Source organism: Lithobates pipiens, unplaced genomic scaffold, assembly GCF_037356315.1.
Source record: "Lithobates pipiens isolate NorthernLeopardFrog02 unplaced genomic scaffold, aLitPip1_a1.2 Scaffold_23, whole genome shotgun sequence".
Classification (NCBI taxonomy): Eukaryota; Metazoa; Chordata; class Amphibia; order Anura; family Ranidae; genus Lithobates; species Lithobates pipiens.
In genome coordinates, this window is record NW_027507785.1 from 136,408,425 (window position 1) to 136,430,508 (window position 22,084).

The window sequence follows — 22,084 nt, forward strand, 5'->3', positions numbered from 1 at the left end:
GCCTACAGGACACTGTGTAACCAGATCCTCCTTCATCGGAAGACGAATCAGAGGATATATGGCCAACCTCTTTAGGACTGCAAACCAGGCCCTTCTTGGCCAGCACGGGGCCATCAAAATTAGATTAGTTGCCTGGGTCTGAAATTTCAGAAGGACCGCCGCAACTAGGCTTACTGGGAGAAGGCATAGCACAGGTTGAAGTGCCACGCATTGGCGAAGGAATCTATCCCTCTGGCTCGATCCCGCGAATGCAGGGAGAAGAACTGAGCAACTTTCTTGTTGCTTTCTGAGGCAAACAAATCTACTTCTGGTATGCCCCAGGTCCTCACAACCTGCTCGAACACTTCCTGGTTGAGTGACCATATGTCCCACTTTACTCACTGATGACTGAGAAAGTCCACCAGATAGTTCCGAGTCCCTTTTAAATGTACTGCTGACAGAGGCCAGGTTTGATTCGGCTCAAGTGAAATTTTTGTCTGCTATCATCTGCAATGCAGGGCTCCTGGTCCCCCCTGCTTGTTTATACACGTGACAGTGGCCGCATTGTCTGACCTTACTTGAAGATGCTGCCCCTTTAGCCTTTGCTGGAAGTCTTCTATCGCCCTCTGCACTGCCAGTAATTCCTTCTGATTTGAGGGTTGTCTGGTTTCCACGCGAGACCAGGATCCTTGAGCTAGCTCCTTTTCCAGGTGTGCTCCCTAGCCAAAAGAGCTGGCATCCGTTGTCACCACCAGAGCTGTTGGTCTGAACAAAAGACCCTTGTCCAACTTGTGATTGGTTCACCACCACCATTGTGTCCTTTTGACTCTTGTGGATATAGGCATAGGTTGATCCAAACCCTGCTGGCTGCCATCCCAGCACTGCAGAAGGAGAGCCTGCAAAGGGCGCTGTTGGAACCCTGTCCAAGGAACTGCTGGAAAACAGGATGTCATTAACCCTATCACTCTCATGCCACCCCTGACCTGGGCTTCCTGATTGGTCTGAAGCTGTGCTACTGCTAGACCTACTTTCTCCATCTTTTCTGATGGGAGGAACACCTTCCTCTCTACTGAAGAGATTCTGTAACTTCCTGGGTTGGGATCAGCTGCCATTTGTCCAGATTGATCAACCAACCAAGAGAATGCAGGAAGTGTTGTGCCTCCTCCTGTAGATTTATTTCTAGCTCCTGGAAAGACTGGGCGACAAACAGAAGATTGTCCAAACAGGGGATCACTGTAATGGCCCTGAAGCGCAGCAGAGCTAGGGCTTCTGCCAGGACCTTCGTAAAAATCCTGAGAGAAGATGCTAGGCCAAACAGTTGAGCCCTGAATTGGAAGTGGAGAATTTCCGAGTTCACCCTGACTGCCAGTCTGAGGAATTTCTGGAACTCCCGATGTATCGGCACATGCAAATATGCGTCCCTGAGGTCGATCGTCGCCATATATATGTTCAGGGGCCGGAGATTGAAAATCAACCTGAACTTGCCTGAGGGCTTTCGAACTACGAACACATGGGAATATAACCCCTGCCCTCGTTCCGCATCTGGTACTCAGCTGATGACCTGTTGATCCAACAACTCTCCCAGCTGTAAACTCAGAGCTTCTGCCTTCTCCCAGTCTCTGGGTAACTGGGTTACTAAAAAGGTAGGTGGGGGAAAGGCATTGAACTCCAACTTGTAGCAGTTTTCTATTTTTGATATAAACAGACTTGAAGTTGCATTGGTCCATTGTGGGAGGAAATCTCTCAACCTTCCTCCCACCAAACCACTGGGGCTTTGGGGTATTTTGAGGAGGACTGAATAGTATTCCTCCTCTGCCATGTCCCTTGTGACCCGTCCAGTGTTTTTGAGGCCGACGCTCTCTCTCCCGCAGCGTTTGCTGCCTAAACCTTAGAAAAAGACATCTGTTCTCAAGCTGCTTCTTTTTCCCCGGAAAGGCTTTCTTCTTGTCCTGGGTACGCTCCAGGACCTCCTGGAGCCCAGGACCAAAAAGGTGATCGCCTGAGAAAAGGTAATCCACAAAGCCAGAGTTTTTATGCTGCATCACTCGACCAGGCTTTCAACCATACGGCCCTTCTAGCGCCATTAACCAAAGCTGCACACCTGGCTACTAGCTTTACCGACTCCGCAGAGGCGTCGGCTAGGAACCCAATTGCTTTAAATAATAAAGGAAAGGATTTTAGCAGCTGGTGTCAGGATGTGCCTGCAGAAATGTGAGACTGCAACTGAGTTAGCCACCATTCTAAATTTCTAACCACACAGGTAGCTGCAAGGGCTAGTTTAAGCGCAATAGAGGAGGCATCCTAAGCCCTCTTGTCCATGGGGTCCTTAAGGGATCCTAGTTAGTCGAAGGCCAAATCAGTCTTTTTGGAAACCTTCACTAGCGGTGCATCAATCTTAGGAACCTTGTTCCAAGGTTGGGCCACATCTTTTTCAAAAGGAAATCTATGTTTGAGCCTGAAAAGAATGGTCTCCTCTCAGGGTACTCCCACTCCAGCAAGATCGCTTCTACTAGAGACCTACTAGAGACCTGTGTAAAGGGAAAACTCTAGAAAGACTCTAGAGATCCCCTGATACATGAGGTCATGCTTAGAAAGCCGTACCGACTCCTCTCTGATCTCTAGGGTGTCATAGATTTCTAATAATGAGGACGCCCAGCAAGCAACACGCTGCGCCTGGAGACCGGAAACTTGTCTTCTGGCACCCCCTGATGACCTGGTTCCGCCAGAAACTGTATCACTTCCATTCGTTGGAACGCAGAAGCCCCTCAGACGCACGCATGTTGCTATACCCAGAATGATCGGGCAGCATGCATCCCCGCGATGGGCACCGTTCGTTTCACCGGCAAGCCTCAGGAGGACAACGGTCAGTCAGTGTGGCGAAATGGAGGTAGGGGACCCGCCGCTCTTCAGGAGTCCAACTCTCCCCAAGTTTTAAGAAAAGGAACGTTTATTGAGCATACAAAATACATAGGATGACAGTAACACATCTGGGGTGCAACATGCACCAAATATACGGAGAAAACAGCTGTTAACAATAGCACAGGCTGAAAAAAAGGGGGGGTTCTTTGTTTACAGGTTGAACAGTACATAAAAAACAAGGGGCAATGCGGTGTGTTCAGAAAGGGGGGGAGAGAGGACCTCAGAGGTTGGGAGTCATAGGCCAAGCCACAGTACAGATTGCGCAAAGGTAGTCCGTAGGGGGGGAGCATGAAGCCATTATCTTGGGGGCGAGGGTCCCATCTTCAACCACGGAGACAACGAGACTCGTCGGCCGAACCTGAGTAGGTGTGAGTAGGTGTAAGGAGGTGTACTAACTACAGGCTACACTAGGCGGTACATGTATCTGAATCCCCCATCCATTTATCCCATATCTTGGCAAACTTGCCCGGGCAGCCTCTATGCATATACAGCAATTTTTTATAGGGGAGAGTGGCATTGACAGCCGCCTTCCATTGCCAGGCAGTGGGGGGTACTGAGCTCAACCAGGTGCGGGCTATCTGCAGTCTGGCGAGGTATAGGGTCTCCTGTAGGAAAACAGTCGGAATCCTAGCCTCCTCGGATACGAGGAGAATCCCCAGCAAACACTGGCGGGGGCATAGCGTCAGCGGGGAGCCCATTTGGTCGTGGAGAAAGTCAACAACCTTCTTCCAGTAAACCTGCAGCTCAGGACAGGACCAAAGGAGATGATAGAACGTGGCCTGGGGATCACCACATTTAGGACACGTCGGATCGTAGCCAGGTCTAAATTTGGACAATCACCCAGGGGTTAGGTATGACCTATGCAGCATGTAAAGGTGTGTAAGCCTGTCAGAGTTTAGGGGAAACCAACTTAGGGGTGTCAAGTGCAGTTTCCCAGTCCGTGTCTTCGATAACCCCCACGTCAGCCTCCCATCTAGCCTTAAGTCGGTAGGCACGGGCAGTCGCCCCAGGCGTGAGTAGGTTGTTGTAGAAAAAAGAAATCAGTTTCTTAGGGTCGTCACCTAACACGGCTGTTGCTATCGGAAGTGTCTCGAGCCTGGGGATAGGGGAGCTGAATTGGGAGCTAAGGGCATGGCGGAGTTGAAGGTATCTAAAAAACATTCTATTAGGGAGGTTGAAGTCATCTTTGAGGGCCTGGAAGGGTCTGACAGCTCCATTGGTAATAACCTGGGACAGAAAGATAACGCCCCCGGCCAGCCACACAAAGCGGTCGGGGATCGTAGATCGCTCGGGGAGTAGGGGATTATCCCAAAGGGGGGTGTGGGAGTGAAACCTGGGGGCCCCAGTAATGGACGTAGCCTGCTGCCAAAGCAAACGATGAGACAGCATGTCTCTCCCCGGGACGGAGGGTCCCCTGGAGCCCCGCAAAAGGAGACGGAGTGGGTGTACGACCAGAGTGGAGTGAGAGGAGCATACCAAGATGGCGTAGCGATCTCTGTCAATCTGATTGAAATAGTAGAAATGGGACAGTTGGGAGGCCAGGTAATAATAGTACAGGTCTGGTAGGGCGGTGCCGCCCAGGTGGGTAGGACATTTCAGAACACTCCATGAGAGCTTGTGTCGAGACGAACCCCAAATAAACGTGTTTAAGAGGGCCTCCAGGGATTTAAAGGTTCTGAGAGGGATGCGCAGGGGAGCGTGCCAAAACACAAAGAGCAGCTTGGGGAGGAGGATCATTTTAACCAAGTTTACACGGCCCATCACCCCAAGGGGGAGACGGGACCAAGTCTGGGTTTTTTGTTTAAGCAGGGTGAATAAGGGTTCCACATTTAAAAGGGTGTAGTCAGTCAGTAATCGTGAACACTGCACTCCCAAATATTTCAACTGACTCGCCCTGACCAAGGGCATTGCCGCCTGATCAATGGACGGGGCACCCAAGTCTAGGGGGAGGATCTGGGACTTGGACCAGTTAATACGTAGTCCAGAGTATTCCCCAAACTGCTCTATCAGTCGCAGGGCCGCTTGCAAAGAGGAACCCGAGTCTTCAAGATATAATAACATATCGTCGGCGTATAAGCTGAGGGTTTCCGTCAAAGGGCCCGAACGCAGGCCCTTAATCTGCGGGTGAGCACGAATGGCAATGGCCAACGGTTCAACCGCCAGGGCTTACAGGAGGGGGGGATAATGGGCAACCCTGGCGAGTACCCCGAGACAGAGGAAAGGAATCTGAGATCCTGCCATTAACCTGGATCCGGGCAGTGGGAGCGCTATATAAAAGCTGAATCCACTTGATCAAGTTAGGGCCAAAGCCAAAATTAGTCAGGCATTCCCATAAATAACTCCATTCAACAGAGTCAAACGCCTTCACGGCATCTAGACTCACCACTACCCGGGAGCCGGTGTTATCATGAGTAGCCTGCAGATTCATAAAGAGTCTGCGGAGATTAAAGGCGGTGTTTTTGTTAGGCATGAACCCCGTTTGATCTGGATGTATTAGGCTGAGGACCACTTTATTTAGCCGCGGGGCCAAAATTTTAGCCAGGATTTTTACGTCTAGCTGCAGGAGAGAAATTGGGCGGTACGACTCTGGGTAGCAGGGATCCTTACCGGGCTTGGGTATAAGGACAATAAGGGCCTCGCCCATGGAGGCAGGAAGGGACATTGTATCAAACATATGGGTGTATAATGCGTGCAGTTCTGGAACTAGCGTGTCCTGAAAATGAGTATAGAATTCCAGGGGCAGCCCGTCCGAGCCAGGCGCCTTGGAGGATGGGAGGGAGGCAAGTGCCTCGGCAATGCAGTCAGGGGAGATGGGGGCTTCCAGGAGGGATCGCTGCTCTGGGCTGATAGAGGGGAAATCAATGGTGTGGAGAAATTGGGTGAGGTCAGTGTGCGAGTGACGCGTTGTGGAGGTGTATAGGGTGGAGTAGAACATTCCAAACTCTTGTAAAACCAGGTCAGGGTCAGAGATCATGTCGTCGGTGGCGCTACGGAGCTGAACCACCACCGGGGGGCTGTGGTCCAGCCGGGCCATATAGGCTAACAGTTTGCCCGCCCGCTCGCCGTGTTCAAACACACGCTGTCTACTAAAGAAAAGTCCTTGCTTCGCTTTCTCATAATGAAGGTGATCGGTCAGTCGGGACTGGAGGCGGAGCTGGGTGGCATGTTCCAGGGAAGGATCCGTCACAAACTGTTGCTCAAGGGACTGCAGGCGCTCCTCAGCCTGTGTCAATGCCTGTCTAGAATTAGCCTTGTACCTGTTAATACGGGTGACCAGGAGCAGCCTAGCATGAAGCTTAAATGTCTCCCAGATTGACCCAGGGGACGCTGATCCCGAGTTTGAGCGGAGAAAAAAAAAACAGTTCCCTCTGTAAGTCCTCCAATCCCGGGATAACCGTAAGCCAGAAGGGGTTCAGTCTCCACATACGGGGGGGGGGGGGGACAGTCACAGGCAGCCTCAGCGTCAACCAGTATGGGGAGTGGTCCGACAGCACCCTGGCGTCAAAGCCGACCTCCAATAATTCGGGAAGCAGGGAGGGAGAGAGCAGGGCCATGTCTATGCGGGACATAGCACGGCGAGAGGGGGTGAAGCAGGAGAAGGCTTTCGTTGTTGGATACTTATGTCTCCAGGAGTCTGTCATGGCCAGTTCAGCTGCAAACCTACCAAACCTGGTGGTATGAGGGGGGGGGAGATGTGCGGTCAGATGCGCCAAGTCGGTCGAGGCCGGGGTTAAGGGTCATGTTGAAATCTCCTATCCAGATTACCGGTACTGTAGGGAATTTGGTCATAAAAGTGAGACCCTCATGTAGGGCCTGAAACTGGAAGGGCGGTGGTATGTAAAACGCCATAATAAGCATTGTCAGACCGCTCACAGTGGCATGTAAAAACAGAAATCTACCATGTGAGTCTGAGCACAGGTCATGTAGCTGGAACTGCACAGTTTTAGCAACTAAAATGGCTACACCTCGGGAGTTGGAGGTGTGAGGGGCGCTGTACATCCAGCCGAGCCAGGGCTTTCTAAGCGCCCTTTGGGATTGTCCTGTAAGGTGAGTCTCGACGAGGATCGAGATGTCCACTTTCAGGCGTTTAAGGTGAGTAAGGACGGCTAATCTCTTGGGTTTAGCGCCAAGGCCCCTGACATTCCAGGTTGCAAATTTAAGCACAGCCATGGAACATGTAGGTACAGATTAAGCCACTGTAGGCCCCCGAACCAGGAAGTACGGGCATGCAGGGCGTCTGGGCAACCACTGGATCCACCCGGGCTGGCATCAACAAATACAAGAACACATTTGCAGTAAAATTACAGCTGTAAATAACACAATATAAAACATATATAACCATTAAAACAGTCATAACAATGCCTACACAGGACCAGCGGGGCAAAACAAAAAAACGGTCACTCGCCGCAGCCGCGGTAGTGACTGCTGGCCAGGGAAACAAAACAAACATGGGCACAATTATAACAAACTGCAGAGCAGACAGTGCAGCGGGTTGCAGGGGGTGTAACTTCTAGAGCAAGAGTCAGCAGGTCGTCTGAGAGACCAAGTGGAAGCATAGCATGTGGGGCAGTCAGGGGAAAAAAGGGGAAACCATGGCATGCGGAAGAGTGGGCCAAAGGGGATGGCGGGTGGGCGCAAAAAAAAATGAAAAAAAAAAAAAAACCCCCCAAAGATAAGGGGTCTAAGCAGTACAGGGGTACCTCCGTATACCAGCAGAAATAAGGAGGGAAGGGGGAGAGGGGAGAGTAAAAAGTGGAGTGAAACAAGGGCAAAGGCATCACGTCCCAGTGCATGCCCCCATAAACAAGGCGATGGAGGGTGCGCCGGTCGGCCGCCACCCAATCAGAAATACAAAGGAGACTGGCAGAGGAGGGGAAGCAGGATCTGCATGTCCAGGGCACAGAGGGAGTTCAGCGGTGGGCACCGCAGAGGTCAATCAGCACAGCGTTCTCCAAGACAGGGGGTGATAGCAGCAAAAATGAAGGTAGTCCATAAGGTCAGAGGAAGGAGAAGAGGGAGGGTACAGCAGAAGAAGCAGGTGAGAGCAGGGGTCACTCACGGTTGTTAAAGTGGATAGGTAGGCAGTGGTCATCTTTTAAGCAGGGCCCTGTGCCACACCCCGTTCCAGCCACGAAGAGGCCGCAGCAGGGTCTTCAAAAAAATAGGTCTTGCCCTCGCGGGTCATCCGGAGCCGAGCAGGAAACAACATTGCGTATGGCAAATGGTCAACTCGCAGCTGGTGCTTGACCTCGGTAAATTGCGCTCGCTTCCGCTGGACCTCCGCCGAGAAATCCGGAAACACTGCCACCGTAACATTGTCGACCGGGATATTTCCACGTTCGCGGGTGAGACGAAGCACCGTATCCCGATCTCTGTAGTTAAGTAGCTTGGCGATAAAAGTCTGTGGGGGTGCGCCGGCTGGAGGTGGACGAGCCGCCAAGCGGTGCGCTCGTTCGATCACGAACGTGGAGGAGAAGGATTCCCTGTCGAAGGTTTTAACGAGGAGGTTTTCCAGGTAAGTGGGAGGGTCGGAGCCCTCCGAACGTTCCGGGAGACCCACGAAACGAAGATTACACCTGCGAAGTCTATTTTCCATGTCGTCCTGCTTATGAAGGACGACACTGAGTTGGTGCTGTAGACGCTCTACCGAATGTTGTAAAGGAGGAATGTCCGTCTCCACATGTTCCACTCTTCGTTCAGCCTCGGACACCCTGTCTCTCAGCTTCTGCAGGTCATGCCGAATAAGAGATATCCACCTTAACCTCCTCTATCTTGGTAGTGAGGGCAGTTTGGAGGGAGGAGACGGCCTCGAGGATCTTGACGGTATCATTTGCAGGAGACTCCTCCGCGGTACAAGCGGGGCCGGCGCCATCTTGCTCCGTCGCGCCCTGGCCCTCGTGGCGGAACTTAGCCAGCTTGGCGGCCACCTCGGAGGGTCGTTTAGTCGGCGACATAAGGCGCAGATTAAGCACAAGGTTCCCGGGCGTCTTTGTAGTGAATAGCGAAGAAAAATCCCCAAAGGATAAGGTAAAAGGATATAGTCTCAGACGGAGCTCTCACTCAACACGTCCTACACCATGAAGCTCCAGGCCACGCCCCCAACTCTCCCCAAGTTTAAAGGCAGCAGTGTACAAGCATACCTCCCTTTACTGCTCTAGATAGAGGGGTGCTTTGGGCAGAGGAGAAGGTACTTCAGAGGCTCCTCCAGGACAGTCCTGGAACATGGAGTTCCCCAGGTTCCTCACATGATACCTTCCCGTCCATCAGGAAACACAAAAAACTGAAGGGGAAGGCCTGGAGGACATCCATTTAACCATTTGGGTGAATGTGTTTCCTGTCCCGGAGGGAGAAGCCCTATGTCTCAGAGGCTGTCCTGGAAGACGATAAGAGAAAAAACACTTGCAATGTGCATTCAAAATGCATTCATTTTTACTTCAAGAAGATTCAATGATTCCATTCAATAGCACAAACCTTCCCACATAAATGTATGTATCTGTCAGAGGAGGAGTGGACAAGAATACTATAGTGTCACTTAAAGCTGAACTTCAGCTTATGATACACTTTACATAGATTGGGCCAAGCTGGCTCAAACAAACCATGTACCTCACTAACATGTGAGGCAGATGGATGTGCTGTATAAATTACAGTGCTTTCTCTGAATGGCTGAGCGCTGATCATATAAGACTCTGTTTCCAGTATAAGACATGCTGTATGTAGTCTCAGCTACAGATCGTTAATAAAGTACATCCAGCAGCCTCACGTTAGGCCCCTTTCACATAGTTTAGGTGCGCCTGTCTGTTTTGTTGGGGGACCTGAACGGGCTCCATGTTAGTCTATGGAACGACGGATGTCTGCGGTGACGTGTCTGCTGACATACGACCCGCTAAAAACAGACAGACAGATGGCCCTACACTTGCATCCGTCCCTGGCAGATCAGATCGGGTGAGATCTGATGAAAATGTACATGCAGTCCGTTTTTGTCTGCTCTCTCCATAGCAACCAGCAGTGCTCTACAAGCCCCTCCCTGCTCAGTGAGCAGAGAATTACCTATCACCCGGCTCAGCGGAGATCCACGATAAGATCTCCCGCTGAGCTGGTGGACAGAGGTGGACTCCGTGGCTGCGGATCCGCCTCCTGGGAATGAAGCCTATGTGAGGGAAATAGTTTGTTGGCCCAAATTAACAGTGTTAAGTGTATCAAAAGCTAGAGTTCAACTTTAAGTGATAGTTCTGAGTCTGCTGCTGACATCACATCCAAGATGGTGGCATCCAGCAGTAGCCTCAATGATTTTGAAGGTCTACACAGAGGAGGATTTTAAGGGTAAATTAAAATGCATAAAATATGTTAAAAACACACAATCTTATGGGAAGTTAGTTGTTAAAACCAATGTATTAATAATGTAGTAATAATGTAGTAGTATTCCCTCCTCCCCCCTCCCCACTAAACTTTTTAAGGAAGAATAAAAAGATCATGGTTGCTATGGGCAAAGTCTTGTTCTTCCAGACAACTTCATGCATCTTGCTGTTCTTTTTAACGTAGGTAAGCATACAGTAATGCCCATAAATAACGCAAGTTTTACCTATTCGCACAAAACATTGTCGACAGCCTTGCTTAAATTCATAAGTCTGCATCAGCGGGCTAACAGGCACGGCTGGTGTAAGAACAGCAGGATCAATCTTCGGTATAAAACCAAGGTTTACAGCGTTTCCGCCATTCTGTTTAAAAGATAAAAAAAAAAAAAATAACAGCAAAAACTATCATGTTTTCTGTTTACACACAGATAAAAAAAAAAAAAAAAAATTTGTACAATAATTTAAATGGAATCAATATTGATGTAAATTCTGCCCATAGCTCCTAAATCGCTTGCTGACCTCCACACACAGATGTAAGGCGGCAGAATGGCACAGGCAGGCAAAATGGGCTCGCCCTCTCTGGTGGCGCTGGGCAGCAGCGCGGCTCTCTCTCTGATGGTGCTGGGCAGCAGCGTGGATATCTCTCCATGGTGGTATGAATACAGCGTGGATCTCTCTGTGGTGGGAAACAGCGTGGCTCTGTCTTCTCCCAGCACAGCCCTGTTTTTCCTGTAGCAGTTACTCAGCTTCTTCCTGGGTTCCAGGCTCTCAAACTTTCCCCCAGCAGAGTGCATGCTGGGGGCTATAGACTGCTGCCTGGGTGGGGGGAGATACGCCGACAGCCCGCCTCTCTCCTATCACAGCGGCTGCTTGTGTGGAGTGGAGTGTCAGCCTCTGGCCGTGCCGTACCCCCCCCCCAATAGCAACATCCCTGCCTGGGCATGGTCGGTGCACTGTGGACAACTGCCCAGGATCGGTCCTGAGTGTCTGTGTGTGGACAACTTGCTCCAGGGAGCGCTTTCCCCCTTCTGGACCCCATGCCTTCAGGGGAACCAAGAAGTAGATGAAAAAAGGTAAGTAAAGCAAAACTGGTCAGCAATGACAGCTCTAATATTTTTAAAATCATAGGCTTCCTTTCAAGTGTATATAAATCCATAAACCAAACTTTAAATGTGGAATAATACCTCATTGTATATGTTTTTCTTAAAGTGACTGTAAACCTCAGACATGAAATATGAACAAAGCATATTATTATTATTATTATTATTATACAGGTTTTATATAGCGCCAACAGTTTGCTCAGCGCTTTACAACATGGGGCAGACATTACATTTACATTACAATTTATACAATACAATATTAAGAGCTCGGTTTTAGATAGATTAAGTTTGAGGAAGTGGTGTGACATCCAGGCTGATATGTCTGTTAGTAAATCAGCGATGCGTGAGGAGATTGATGGGGTGAGCTGAGGGGTAGAGAAATAGATTTGGGTGTCATCAGCATATAAATGGTAATGAAAGCCATGGGAGGCTATCAGCTGACCCAAGGAGGACGTGTAGATCGAGAATAGTAGAGGTCCAAGGACAGAACCTTGGGGGACCCCAACGGTAAGAGGAGTTGGAGAAGAGGAAGTGGAGTTGTAAGTGACACTGAAGGTGCGATGAGATAGGTAAGATTCAAACCAGCGGAGAGTGTAGTCATGGAGACCAAGCAAATTGAGTTTTTTGAGGAGGAGGGGGTGGTCAACTGTATCAAAGGCAGCAGAAAGGTCCAAGAGTAAGAGTATGGAATAATGACCGTTGGTTTTGGCTGTTAGTAAGCAATTAGTGAGTTTTAGAAGGGCAGTTTCTGTGGAGTGCTGTGGGCGAAATCCAGACTGAAAAGGATCGAGAAGGTTATTTTCAATGAGGTGGTTGCTCAGTCGGTTGTAGACTAAACGTTCAAGGAGTTTGGAGGCAAAAGGGAGTAAAGAGATGGGTCTTAAGTTGTTAAGATTGGTGGGGTCTGAGGCCTTTTTTGGTATGGGAGTGACTAGTGAATGTTTTAGAGGGTTGGGGAAGATGCTAGTAGAGAGTGAGAGGTTGAAGATATGAGTTAAGGAGTGTAGGATTGAGTCAGATGGTGACCGTAGTATTTGAGAAGGAACAGGGTCCAGGGGGCAGGAGGTTAGGCGGGCATTAGAAAAAAGTTTAGTAACTTCCTCTATAGTAGCTGGGTCAAAAGAGGAAAGTATTGATTGTGCAGGAGGACAGGGAGTGGAAGGTGAGGGAGATGTCTGTAGAGCGGAGATCTCGAGACGAATCATCTCAATCTTATTTTTGAAGTGATAAGCAATCTCCTGGGCAGTAAGTTAGTGGGTGGGGGTAATGGAGGACGAAGTAGAGTGGTAAAGGTAGAAAAGAGTTGACGGGGACTGCGTGAGAGGGTGTTAATGAGAGTGATAAAGTAGGTCTGTTTGGCAGCGTGCAGGCAGGAATGGTATTTTTGGAGGGCAGATTTATATTGGCTGAAGTCTTGCTGTGACTTAGTTTTACGCCACAGACGCTCAAGAGCACAGCTAAGTTTTTTGAGGCTTCTGTTTATTGTCTGTCTGCCAGGGTTGCAGCGGCCGGGGCCTGATACTGTGCGTAGTAAGGGGGGCCAAGGTATCCAGGGTGGATGACAGCGAACTGTTGTAGACAGAAGTAGCCAAGTTGGGGCAGGACAAGGAGGAGATTTTGTCGTAGAGACAATCTGTAGCAGAGAAAAGAAGAGAAGGGTTAAGATGGCGAAGGTTTCTACGGGTAATAGTTTGGTAGTTGGAGGGTAAGGAGGAGGCAGACAAGGAGAGATTGAAACTAATAAGGTGGTGGTCAGATAGAGGCAAAGGAATATAGGAGAGGGTGTGCGGAGTGCATAGGTAGGAGAAGATGAGGTCAAGGCAGTTGCCAACAGAGTGAGTGGAAGCACTTGTCCATTGTTTTAGATCAAAAGAGGAGGTTAGGCTCAGCAGCTTAGAAGTAGCAGGAGTGTTAAGATTAACAGGGATGTTGAAGTCACCAAGAATGAGTGTTGGAATTTCAGAGGAGAGAAAGTAGGGTAGCCAGGCAGAGAAGTCGTCAAGGAACTTTGATACCGGTCCAGGGGGCCGATAGATCACAGCAATTTTTCAATGAAACCGGAGAAAATAGGCGAATACAGTGAGCTTCAAATGAAGAGAGGGACAGAGAGGGGGGGTGGATGAAGAACCTGAAAAGTGCTGTGAGGGGATAGGAGGATTCCAACACCACCTCCTTTCCGTCCACTAGGCCTGGGAGAGTGAGTCCACAGGAGGCCACCATAGGAGAGAGACGCAGGAGAAGGAAGGTCAGATTCTTGAATCCAGGTCTCAGTAATTGCAAGTAAGTTCAGGGAGTTAGTGATAAATAGGTCATGGACGGTGGTGAGTTTGTTACAAACAGAGCGGGCATTCCAAAGGGCACAGGAGAAGGGGAGGCAGGCTCTAGGCTGAAGAGGAAAATAAATGAGATTGTGTGGATTGCGGCTGCTAGCAGAGGATGGGTTGTGCTGGGTATGTTGGCCGAAGGTAAATGATTGTGGTCCAGGATTTGGGGAAATATCTCCAGAAGTTAGGAGAAGCAGAAGGGTGAGAGAGGTGATATGGGAGAGTGACTTATGTGGGGGGACACGGCCCAGTGGCCTGCAGGCTTTATTAGTATATGGATTTAGAGTTAGCAGGAGCTGATGAGTGCAGTAATAAGGTGAAGACAGGAGTGAGGGTGATATATGTAAGCTGTGGGGTGGAGAAGGTGGGTGAAGGAGTGAGAATTTAAGCAGAGACGATGCAACTGTGAGAAGGAAAAATAGAGAGTGCATGATACAGGGTGGCGAGATTGAGAGGAAGCATGAATAAGAGAAGAAAAAGTTTGGAGAATCAGGTCACCTGAAGTCTGTTTAATGTTCTGCTGAAGTCTGTTGTGTATTTTCGCTTTGTGCATTCACTGAAGTGCTGAGCAGAAGGGCAATACTTAATCCAATATGAATACTTTATCCAAGATGTTAGTGGCCAATGCAACTCCCGCCTGGGCAAAACCCCTGCCTGGGCATCCCCTATGCAAAGTCTAATTTTATACTGAGTTTGGGTGGGGGTATTGCCAATTAATTAGTCAGGATTGCATAGGAGGAACACATGGCTAACAGAATGAACTTCTCACACCAAGACTAACTACAAGACACAGCAAGAGAGCAGAAAAGGTCAGTGCCATAAAGATAAGAAAAGCTATTAAATTTTAGGTATAGTGAGACAATAAGAAAGTTAAATAAACATCATTCTGATATGGACAGAGGTAAAGAATTTGACAGCAGCATAGATCACCAAAAGCACATACACAGAACTAGCAGGATGTTCCTAGTTGCAATTAAAGGTGGAAGTTGTGAGCTGACACATACACAGAACTAGCAGGATGATGTTCCTAGTTAGCTTCCCGCCCAGGCTTTCTGGAAGCTCAGACAAGCTGTATAAATTCTGCACTTTGAGCAACTGTAAAGAGGAGAGGACTGCAGATAAACATGTACAACGTATGTCGTTTTCAATCTCTCTTGATTATTTTCCATTTCCCATTTAATACAAATATATACGTCCCTTGCTTTATAAAATAGTGCCCCCTGTTCTCAACAAAGAGCACTGCTCTCAAAATGAATGCTATATTCTAACTATATATTAATAAATTATTCTGTCATACATAGAGTTTATTGCAGTATCGCTTTCATTCTAAACCACAACCCCTCGAGGGGGGAGGAAAAAAAAATAAAAAAAAAGTGTCAACCCCCTCCCATTAAGGCAGTACATTCCCTTCCATAAATAGTGTGATAAAATTGCAGAGGACTTAAACTATCCATTGTTGCCATATTTTTTTATTTTTGTTACACATTTTCTCTTTAATCCTTATTTTCTCCATTTGCTCCATTTCACTGATCTCAGAAACTCATTTTATCACTGTGGGACTTTGCCAATTTCAAGCTATTCTTGTCCTAGATGCCGTTATCATATGGTAAAGGATGTCTGTCTTAATGGTTCTCCTGGATCCTGGAATAATTGTTAATACTGAAATGTTAATACTTGATTGTATCTCAGAACCCGATATCCTCCAATAAATATTGAATATCTATATCAGAAAGCCTTCACCATTGGACAATTATACCATATGCGTGTCATGGTCCCTCTTTCCTTAAGTCCTCTCCAACATGTTTCCATGTTCTCTATTTTATGCAAGTCTACTGGACTCCAATACCACCTCATCAAGATTTTATAATTCCTTTCTTGATTTCTAATCACTATTGAGGTTTTATGTATCAAGGAGAAGGCCTTATCCCATTCTACTAGTGAAATTGAGCTCCCTATTTTGTTTTCCCACTTTCTCATACATATTAACTCATTAAGAGACCCTAATTGTAAAGAGTTCCTCCCCTATATAACCCCTCCCCCATATGGAGAGTATCTCAGTTTTTTTTCTCCAGTGTCTAAGGCGATACAAGATGTGCTTGGAAGAAAAGCTGTTTGATGGTCCCTGCGGGGTTCTAGGAGCTATACAACCGGATCCATACCTCGGGACAATTTATATCACCTAAGATGGATGTTAACCGGGCCTCATGGAAGAACAAATAAGGTTTTGCCTGTAATGTCTCTCTCTGAGGACTGGGCTCTGGGATCCTATACATTTGAGCACATATATTGAAAATGTGCAAAGTTTTTCAGAAGTTAAGATTTGTGGTAGAGCAGCGCCACTTCCAGTTTGTGGCCCTCCCTTTCAGTCTAGCTAGGGTGCCTTGAGTATTTACAAAGGTTCTAGCTCCGCCCCTAGTAATACTAAGGGATCGGGGCATAACAGTAACAGCTTATCTAGATGATCTACTACTGGTAGAACAGTCCATAGCACACTTGAAGCACAATGTGCTCAGCAGAGCAAGATACTTGGAGTACCTAGGCTGGGTTCTCAACCTGGAAAAAAAAAAAATCACTATTACAGACCCTAAGAAGGTTGGAATATTTGGGCATGGTCAGAGACCCAATCCAAAGCAGGGTATTCTTTCTCAAGGCAAAAGCCAAAGCCATAAAGATTTGGTCAGACTAGTCAAGGCCAGGAAAAATTCTTCCATTCTCTGTATGAGATTATTGGGGAAGATGGCAGCTTCATACGAGGCGGTTCCTTATGCACAATTCCACTGTCTGCCTGGAACAAAAAAGATTTTCCAATGCGCCCGTTACCCTCAGTGCGCCAGAGCCTCAATTGGTGGTTACTAGACAAGAATTTACAGAAGGGAAAGTCCTTTGTTCCCATTTTTTAGAAAGTTATAACTACAGATGCCAGCATCTCAGGCTGGGGAGCAGTTCTGGAAGAAGCTTCGATCCAAGGCAAATGGTCCAGAACTGAAGGGTCTTGACCCATCAACATTCTGGAACTTCAGGCAGTCTATCTGGCCCTGAAGACCTGGACAGACAGGCTGCAAGGCTGTCCTGTTCAAGTTCAGTCTGACAATGCCACAGCAGTCGAATATATCAATCACCAAGGGGGCACCAGGAATCAGGGAGGTGAAGTTCTCACTTAGACAAAGAACATGTTTCTCTGCCCATCTGCAGTCTTTATTCCAGGGGTGAAAAATTAGAAAGCATATTTTTTAAGCCATCAGCAGCTGGACCCAGGAGAATTGACGCTACACCCCGCCATATTTCAGGCAATATGCCAGAGATGGGGTACCCCGGATGTAGACCTACTAGCCTCCAGGTTCAATAACTGGATATTTGTAACAAGAACAAAGGGCCCACTAGCACAAGGTTCAGATGCCTTTATAGTTCTGTGGGATCAGTTTTCTCTGATCTACGAGTTTCCTCCCATTCCACTTCTTGCTCCGTTACTTCACAGGGTCAAGACAGAAGGGAAACCAGTAATCCTAGTAGCCCCAGCTTGGCCAAGGAGGTTCTGGTATGCAGAGATGGCGAGTATGGCAGTCGGAAGGCCATGAGTGCTCCCACTGCGACCAGACCTGCTCTCGTAAGGGCCAATATTCCATCCTTCCTTCCAAAGTCTGAATTTGATGGTTTGGCTGTTGAGACCCATGTCCTGAAAAAAACGTGGGCTCTCAGGTCCAGTTCTAACCACTCTGGTTAATGCCAGGATACCAGCCTCCAGGCTCATCTATTATAGATATGCTATTGATAGAATTCTTGCTTTTCTTCAATTATAAATAGAAATTAAGCTGGCCTTAAGCATTATTAATAAGGGTCAGATCTCAGCCATGTCGGTATTTTTTCAGAAACCGATCGCCTCTCATTTCCTGGTCCGGGCCTTTATTCAGGGAGCACGGTGTTTAAATACACCAGTCAGGCCACCCATGTGCCCATGGGATTTGAATTTGGTTCTGTTTTGCAAAAACAGCCCTTTGAACCATTATGCCATGCTTCTTTGTGTCTTGACCAAGAAGTTAGATTTTCTTGTTGCCATATCCTGTGCCAGGAGGGTATCCCATTTAGCGGCTTTTTTATGTAAAGAGCCATACTTAATTATTCACAAAGACAGGATGGTTTTGCATTCTCACTCGGCTTTCTTACCTAAGGTAGTATCAGGGTTCCACCTAAACCAAGATGTGGTCCTACCATCCTTTTTTCCAGATCCGCAGTGCGCGGAGGAAAGGTTACACTCTCTAGATGTTGTTAGAGCAGTCAAAATCTATCTGGACGGGACTGCTCAGATGTGGAAGACTGACTTTCTGTAAGTACCGTTGAACAGTCCCAGAAAGGGCCAGGCAGCGTCGAAGTCCACTATAGCTAGGTGGATTCAACAAGTTCTTGTTCAGGCCTATGGTTTGTAAAAGAAGATTCTTCCTTTTTATGTTAAAGCGCACTCGACTAGAGCAGCAAGTGCTTCGTGGGCAGTGCACCACTGGGCCTCCATGGCTCAGATCTGCAAGGCTGCAACTTGGTCTTCGATATATACATTCACTAGATTTTATCAGGTGGTTGTAAGAGGGCATGAGGATACCGCTTTCGGGCACAGTGTACTGCAGGCAGCAGTGTAGGTCCTCATGTCCAATAGCAGCCTTTTTTTTTTATGTCCCATGATGTCATGAATAGAGCCCTTTTCTTGAGATTACATCACGGGACACAGAGCTCCCGCCCCGCTTTGGGAATAATATATTATATTATATTTTTTTATATATATATATATATATATATATATATATATATATATATATATATATATATATATATATATATATATATATAATGATATAATGGAAGGGGTTATATTTATATAGGAGAGGAACTCTCCTTACAATTAGGGTTGATAGTATCCAACACCTTGCCCATGATGTAATAAATAGAGCTCTGTGTTCCGTGATGTAATCTCAAGAAAAGGATTTCACAGGCAAGCTGTTATAAAGAAAAAATTTTTTTCTTTGTGATGTTTTATGAGCCCAGATAAAGATTCCTATAGCTTTTTACGTAGCTGCACCAATAAATTAATTAAAGGAGTCAAGGGTATAGCTTGAAATACATACAGTAATTTTGGTAATATATCAATTTTTACTGTATCAATTCTCCCTATCCATGAATGGACCATTTTATCAAATCTTTGGACAAATTTTAAAACCTAGTGTACCACTGGGGAATAATTCAATTCCTGCAGTTGGGATGTATATCCCTAGATATTTAATTGCCAATTTTTGCCATTTGAACGGGAAATTCTTCTGAAGCAGTTCCTGATCCTTATTTGGTAGCGATACATTCAACATCTCTGACTTCTAATAGTTAACTTTAAAGTTACTTAAGTGACCAAATCTTTCAAATTCCTTGACAAGATTTGGTATTATTAATGGATTGGTAACATATTAACAAATCGTCCACATAGACTGACATTTTATACTCTTCCCTTAACCCTTATTCCTTGAATGTCCCGACTATTTCAGATAGCTATCAGCAGATGTTCCATAACTATCACATATAACAAAGGAGACAAAGGGTATCCTTGTAGAGTACCATTTGATATCTTTACATAATTGGAGAGTGTCCCATTTCTTTGTATTTTTTTCTCTGGAATTGGAATACAACTCCATGATCCTATGTAGCATCCTGGGTCCAATCCCGAGCTGAATTAAAGCTTCTCTCAAGAACTGCGTCTTCACCCAAGCAAATGCTTTCTCAACGTCGACCGATAGAAGACATGCTGGGATGGCTCCTTTCTGGGCATACTCCACTAGTGTTTTTATTGTTTTGTACCTTGCCTCCCTACCCATTGTAAAACCAGTGTGATCTAAATTAATATGCGCAGATAAAATGGGTGCGAGTCTATTCATGATAATCTTAGAATATAGATGCAAGTCTATATTTGTATGGGAGATTGGTTGACAATTACGGCAACGTGTGGTCCTTTTCTGGTTTTGGGATTAGTGCAATATGAGCTTCCATACTTTGTGGTGTAAATATGGGCATCAGATATGGAATTAAATGTCTCAGAATGGGAGGGAGTTTCTCCTGAAATCACTTATAAAAACTTGAAGTATATCCGTCCGGGCCTGGGCTTTTTCAGAGCAGATATAGCTGCTTGTTTTTCTTCTACCTTTTTCCAGTTCTTCCATGGTTTCAAGTAGAATAGGCAAGGCGGTTTCTCTAATATATTGGCACATTTCCTCTAGACTATGTTTCTTTCCTTTACTTGCTTGTTGTATCGGTAAATTATAGAGCTTAGAATAATATGTATGGAATGTTTTGGAGATTTCCACAGGGTCATATGTTATTGCCCCAGATGTCTTTTGAATTTTGGTTATAGAAGTCAAGGGGGGGTTGTTGTTTTAGAGTTCTCACTAATACCTCTCCTGGTTTATTCCTACATTGGTAGAACCGGGTTCTATTTTTATCCCTTATTCGCAAGGATTTTTCATTCAACATCGTTTGTAATTCAATACACTTATCATTTAGACATATTCTATCTATTGGACTGAGATTTTGTTTATGTATATTATGTAATAATTAAACTTCTCCCAATAGTTGCAATATTTTATGTTCTTTATCCCTTCTCAATCGAGCCCCATGTTTAATGAACAATCCTCGCAGTACATATTTTAATCTTTCCCATTGTATAGGGATTGATGCCTTATCTTTTTCATTGACCTGCAAGAATTATTTTATTGTTTGTCGAATATCCATTTCACATTTTTCATCTTTAAAGGAGGTTATCATTTAATCTCCATGACCCTTGTGGTTTACTGTATTTAGTCATCGCTAGCTCTAAAAATATTGGAGCATGATCTGACCACAGAAAGTTACCAATATCAGAGGAAGGGGTCATCATCAGCCCCATTTGTCTAACAAAAAAAAAATTAATTCTATAATGTTTTGTGTACATTCAAATAGTATGAAGACTTTTTCTCGGTCTGGTGCTGGGCCCTCCGTATATCCACCATTTGATGTTTTTCTATTAACTGTTTGAATTCCTTTAACTGACCACTATTCCTAGGTGAAATTCACACCCAAACTAAACTCCATGTGCCATCATACGTTTCATCTAAAGAGACATCAACCCCAGATGATGTCACTTTGGACAAAAAAAGTGTCGGGACGAGCCCTGCTGATGTCATTGCATTATCCACAAACTTCAATAGCGCTTGCCCATTTAAATTTCCTGAGCCTTTTCAAGATCCAAGCTCATGGGATTGAAGATGAGCACGAAAAAAAAAGGGTTTTTTGTACTCGCCCTAAAATCCTTTTCTCTGTAGTTCACTGACTGACACAGCTTCTTTACTTAGACCATCGGGTTGTTACGCCACCTTCATGAGAGGACTAGGCAGAACATGTTAACATGTACAACAAAACCAGAACTTTCTAGTTCCAACCACCCCCCAGCCTGCATACTGCAGCCTCAGTACATCAACAAGCAGTATAACAAAAAATAGGAGGGGAGGGTGCTGTGTCAACGGTGCATTTACTTAAAGATAACTGTTTCTTGTAAAAAAAAACAGAAAAAATTAAGTTCAATTGCAAATTACACGGCGGCCTGCAAAACTTTGCGGCCAAAACAGGCATCAGCTGATGCACTGACATCTACCTTGTAGAATTTTGTAAAGGTGTGAACAGACGACCAAGTCAACGCTTTACTAAACACTTGAGCGGCAGACACTTGATGGCCTAAGACATTCCAATTGCCCTAGTGGAATGGGCCATGACCAAAAAGGGGGGCTTTTGCCCCTACAAGGCGTAGGCCTTTACTACAATCTGTCTGATGCACCTGAAAAGGGTGGCAGACGAAACGGCCATGCCTTTTTACGGGCCAGCCACCCAAACAAGGAGTCTGACTTCCGAAAGGGAGCCGTAGCAGACAAATACACCCTCAGAGCCTGGACCACATCCAGGGAATGGAGGGCCACCTCCTCAGGATTTGTCGGTTTAGGACACAGAGATGGTAACACAATGTCCTCATTGATGTGCAACACCGAAACCACCTTTGGCAGAAAAGAAGGTTGCGAACACAACACCACTTTATCCTTGTGGATAATCAGGTAAGGCGACTTGCAAGACAAGGCCGCCAGGTCCAAAAACCTCCTGGCCGATGCATTGGCCACTAGGAAGACCACCTTCTGGGAAAGAGTCAACAGAGGAATCTCTCTGATATACTTAAAAGGCGGTTTCTGGAGCGCCGATAACACCAGGTTAAGATCCCATGGGGGTAGCAGTGGACACACCGGAGAAACTACATGTTGGACCCCCTGAACAAACATGCTCACTAAGGAGTGAGACGCCAGGGGTCGGTAAAAAAAAAAAAAAAAAAAGACAGCCAAAGCTAATATTTGTCCTTTAATGGTGC

The 22,084-nt window shown here is 46.5% G+C and overlaps 1 protein-coding gene across 7 annotated transcripts in view; it reads right to left on the minus strand.

The window, feature by feature from the left end:
* ZC3H7B (zinc finger CCCH-type containing 7B) overlaps nucleotides 1-22,084 on the minus strand; it is a 624,860-nt gene that overhangs the window by 370,240 nt on the left and 232,536 nt on the right. For all 7 annotated transcript variants that reach the window (XM_077452416.1, XM_077452411.1, XM_077452410.1 and 4 more), the window contains one exon: nucleotides 10,478-10,613. In XM_077452416.1, coding sequence (XP_077308542.1) covers nucleotides 10,478-10,613 — 136 coding nt within the window. The remainder of the gene's footprint in view (nucleotides 1-10,477; nucleotides 10,614-22,084) is intronic.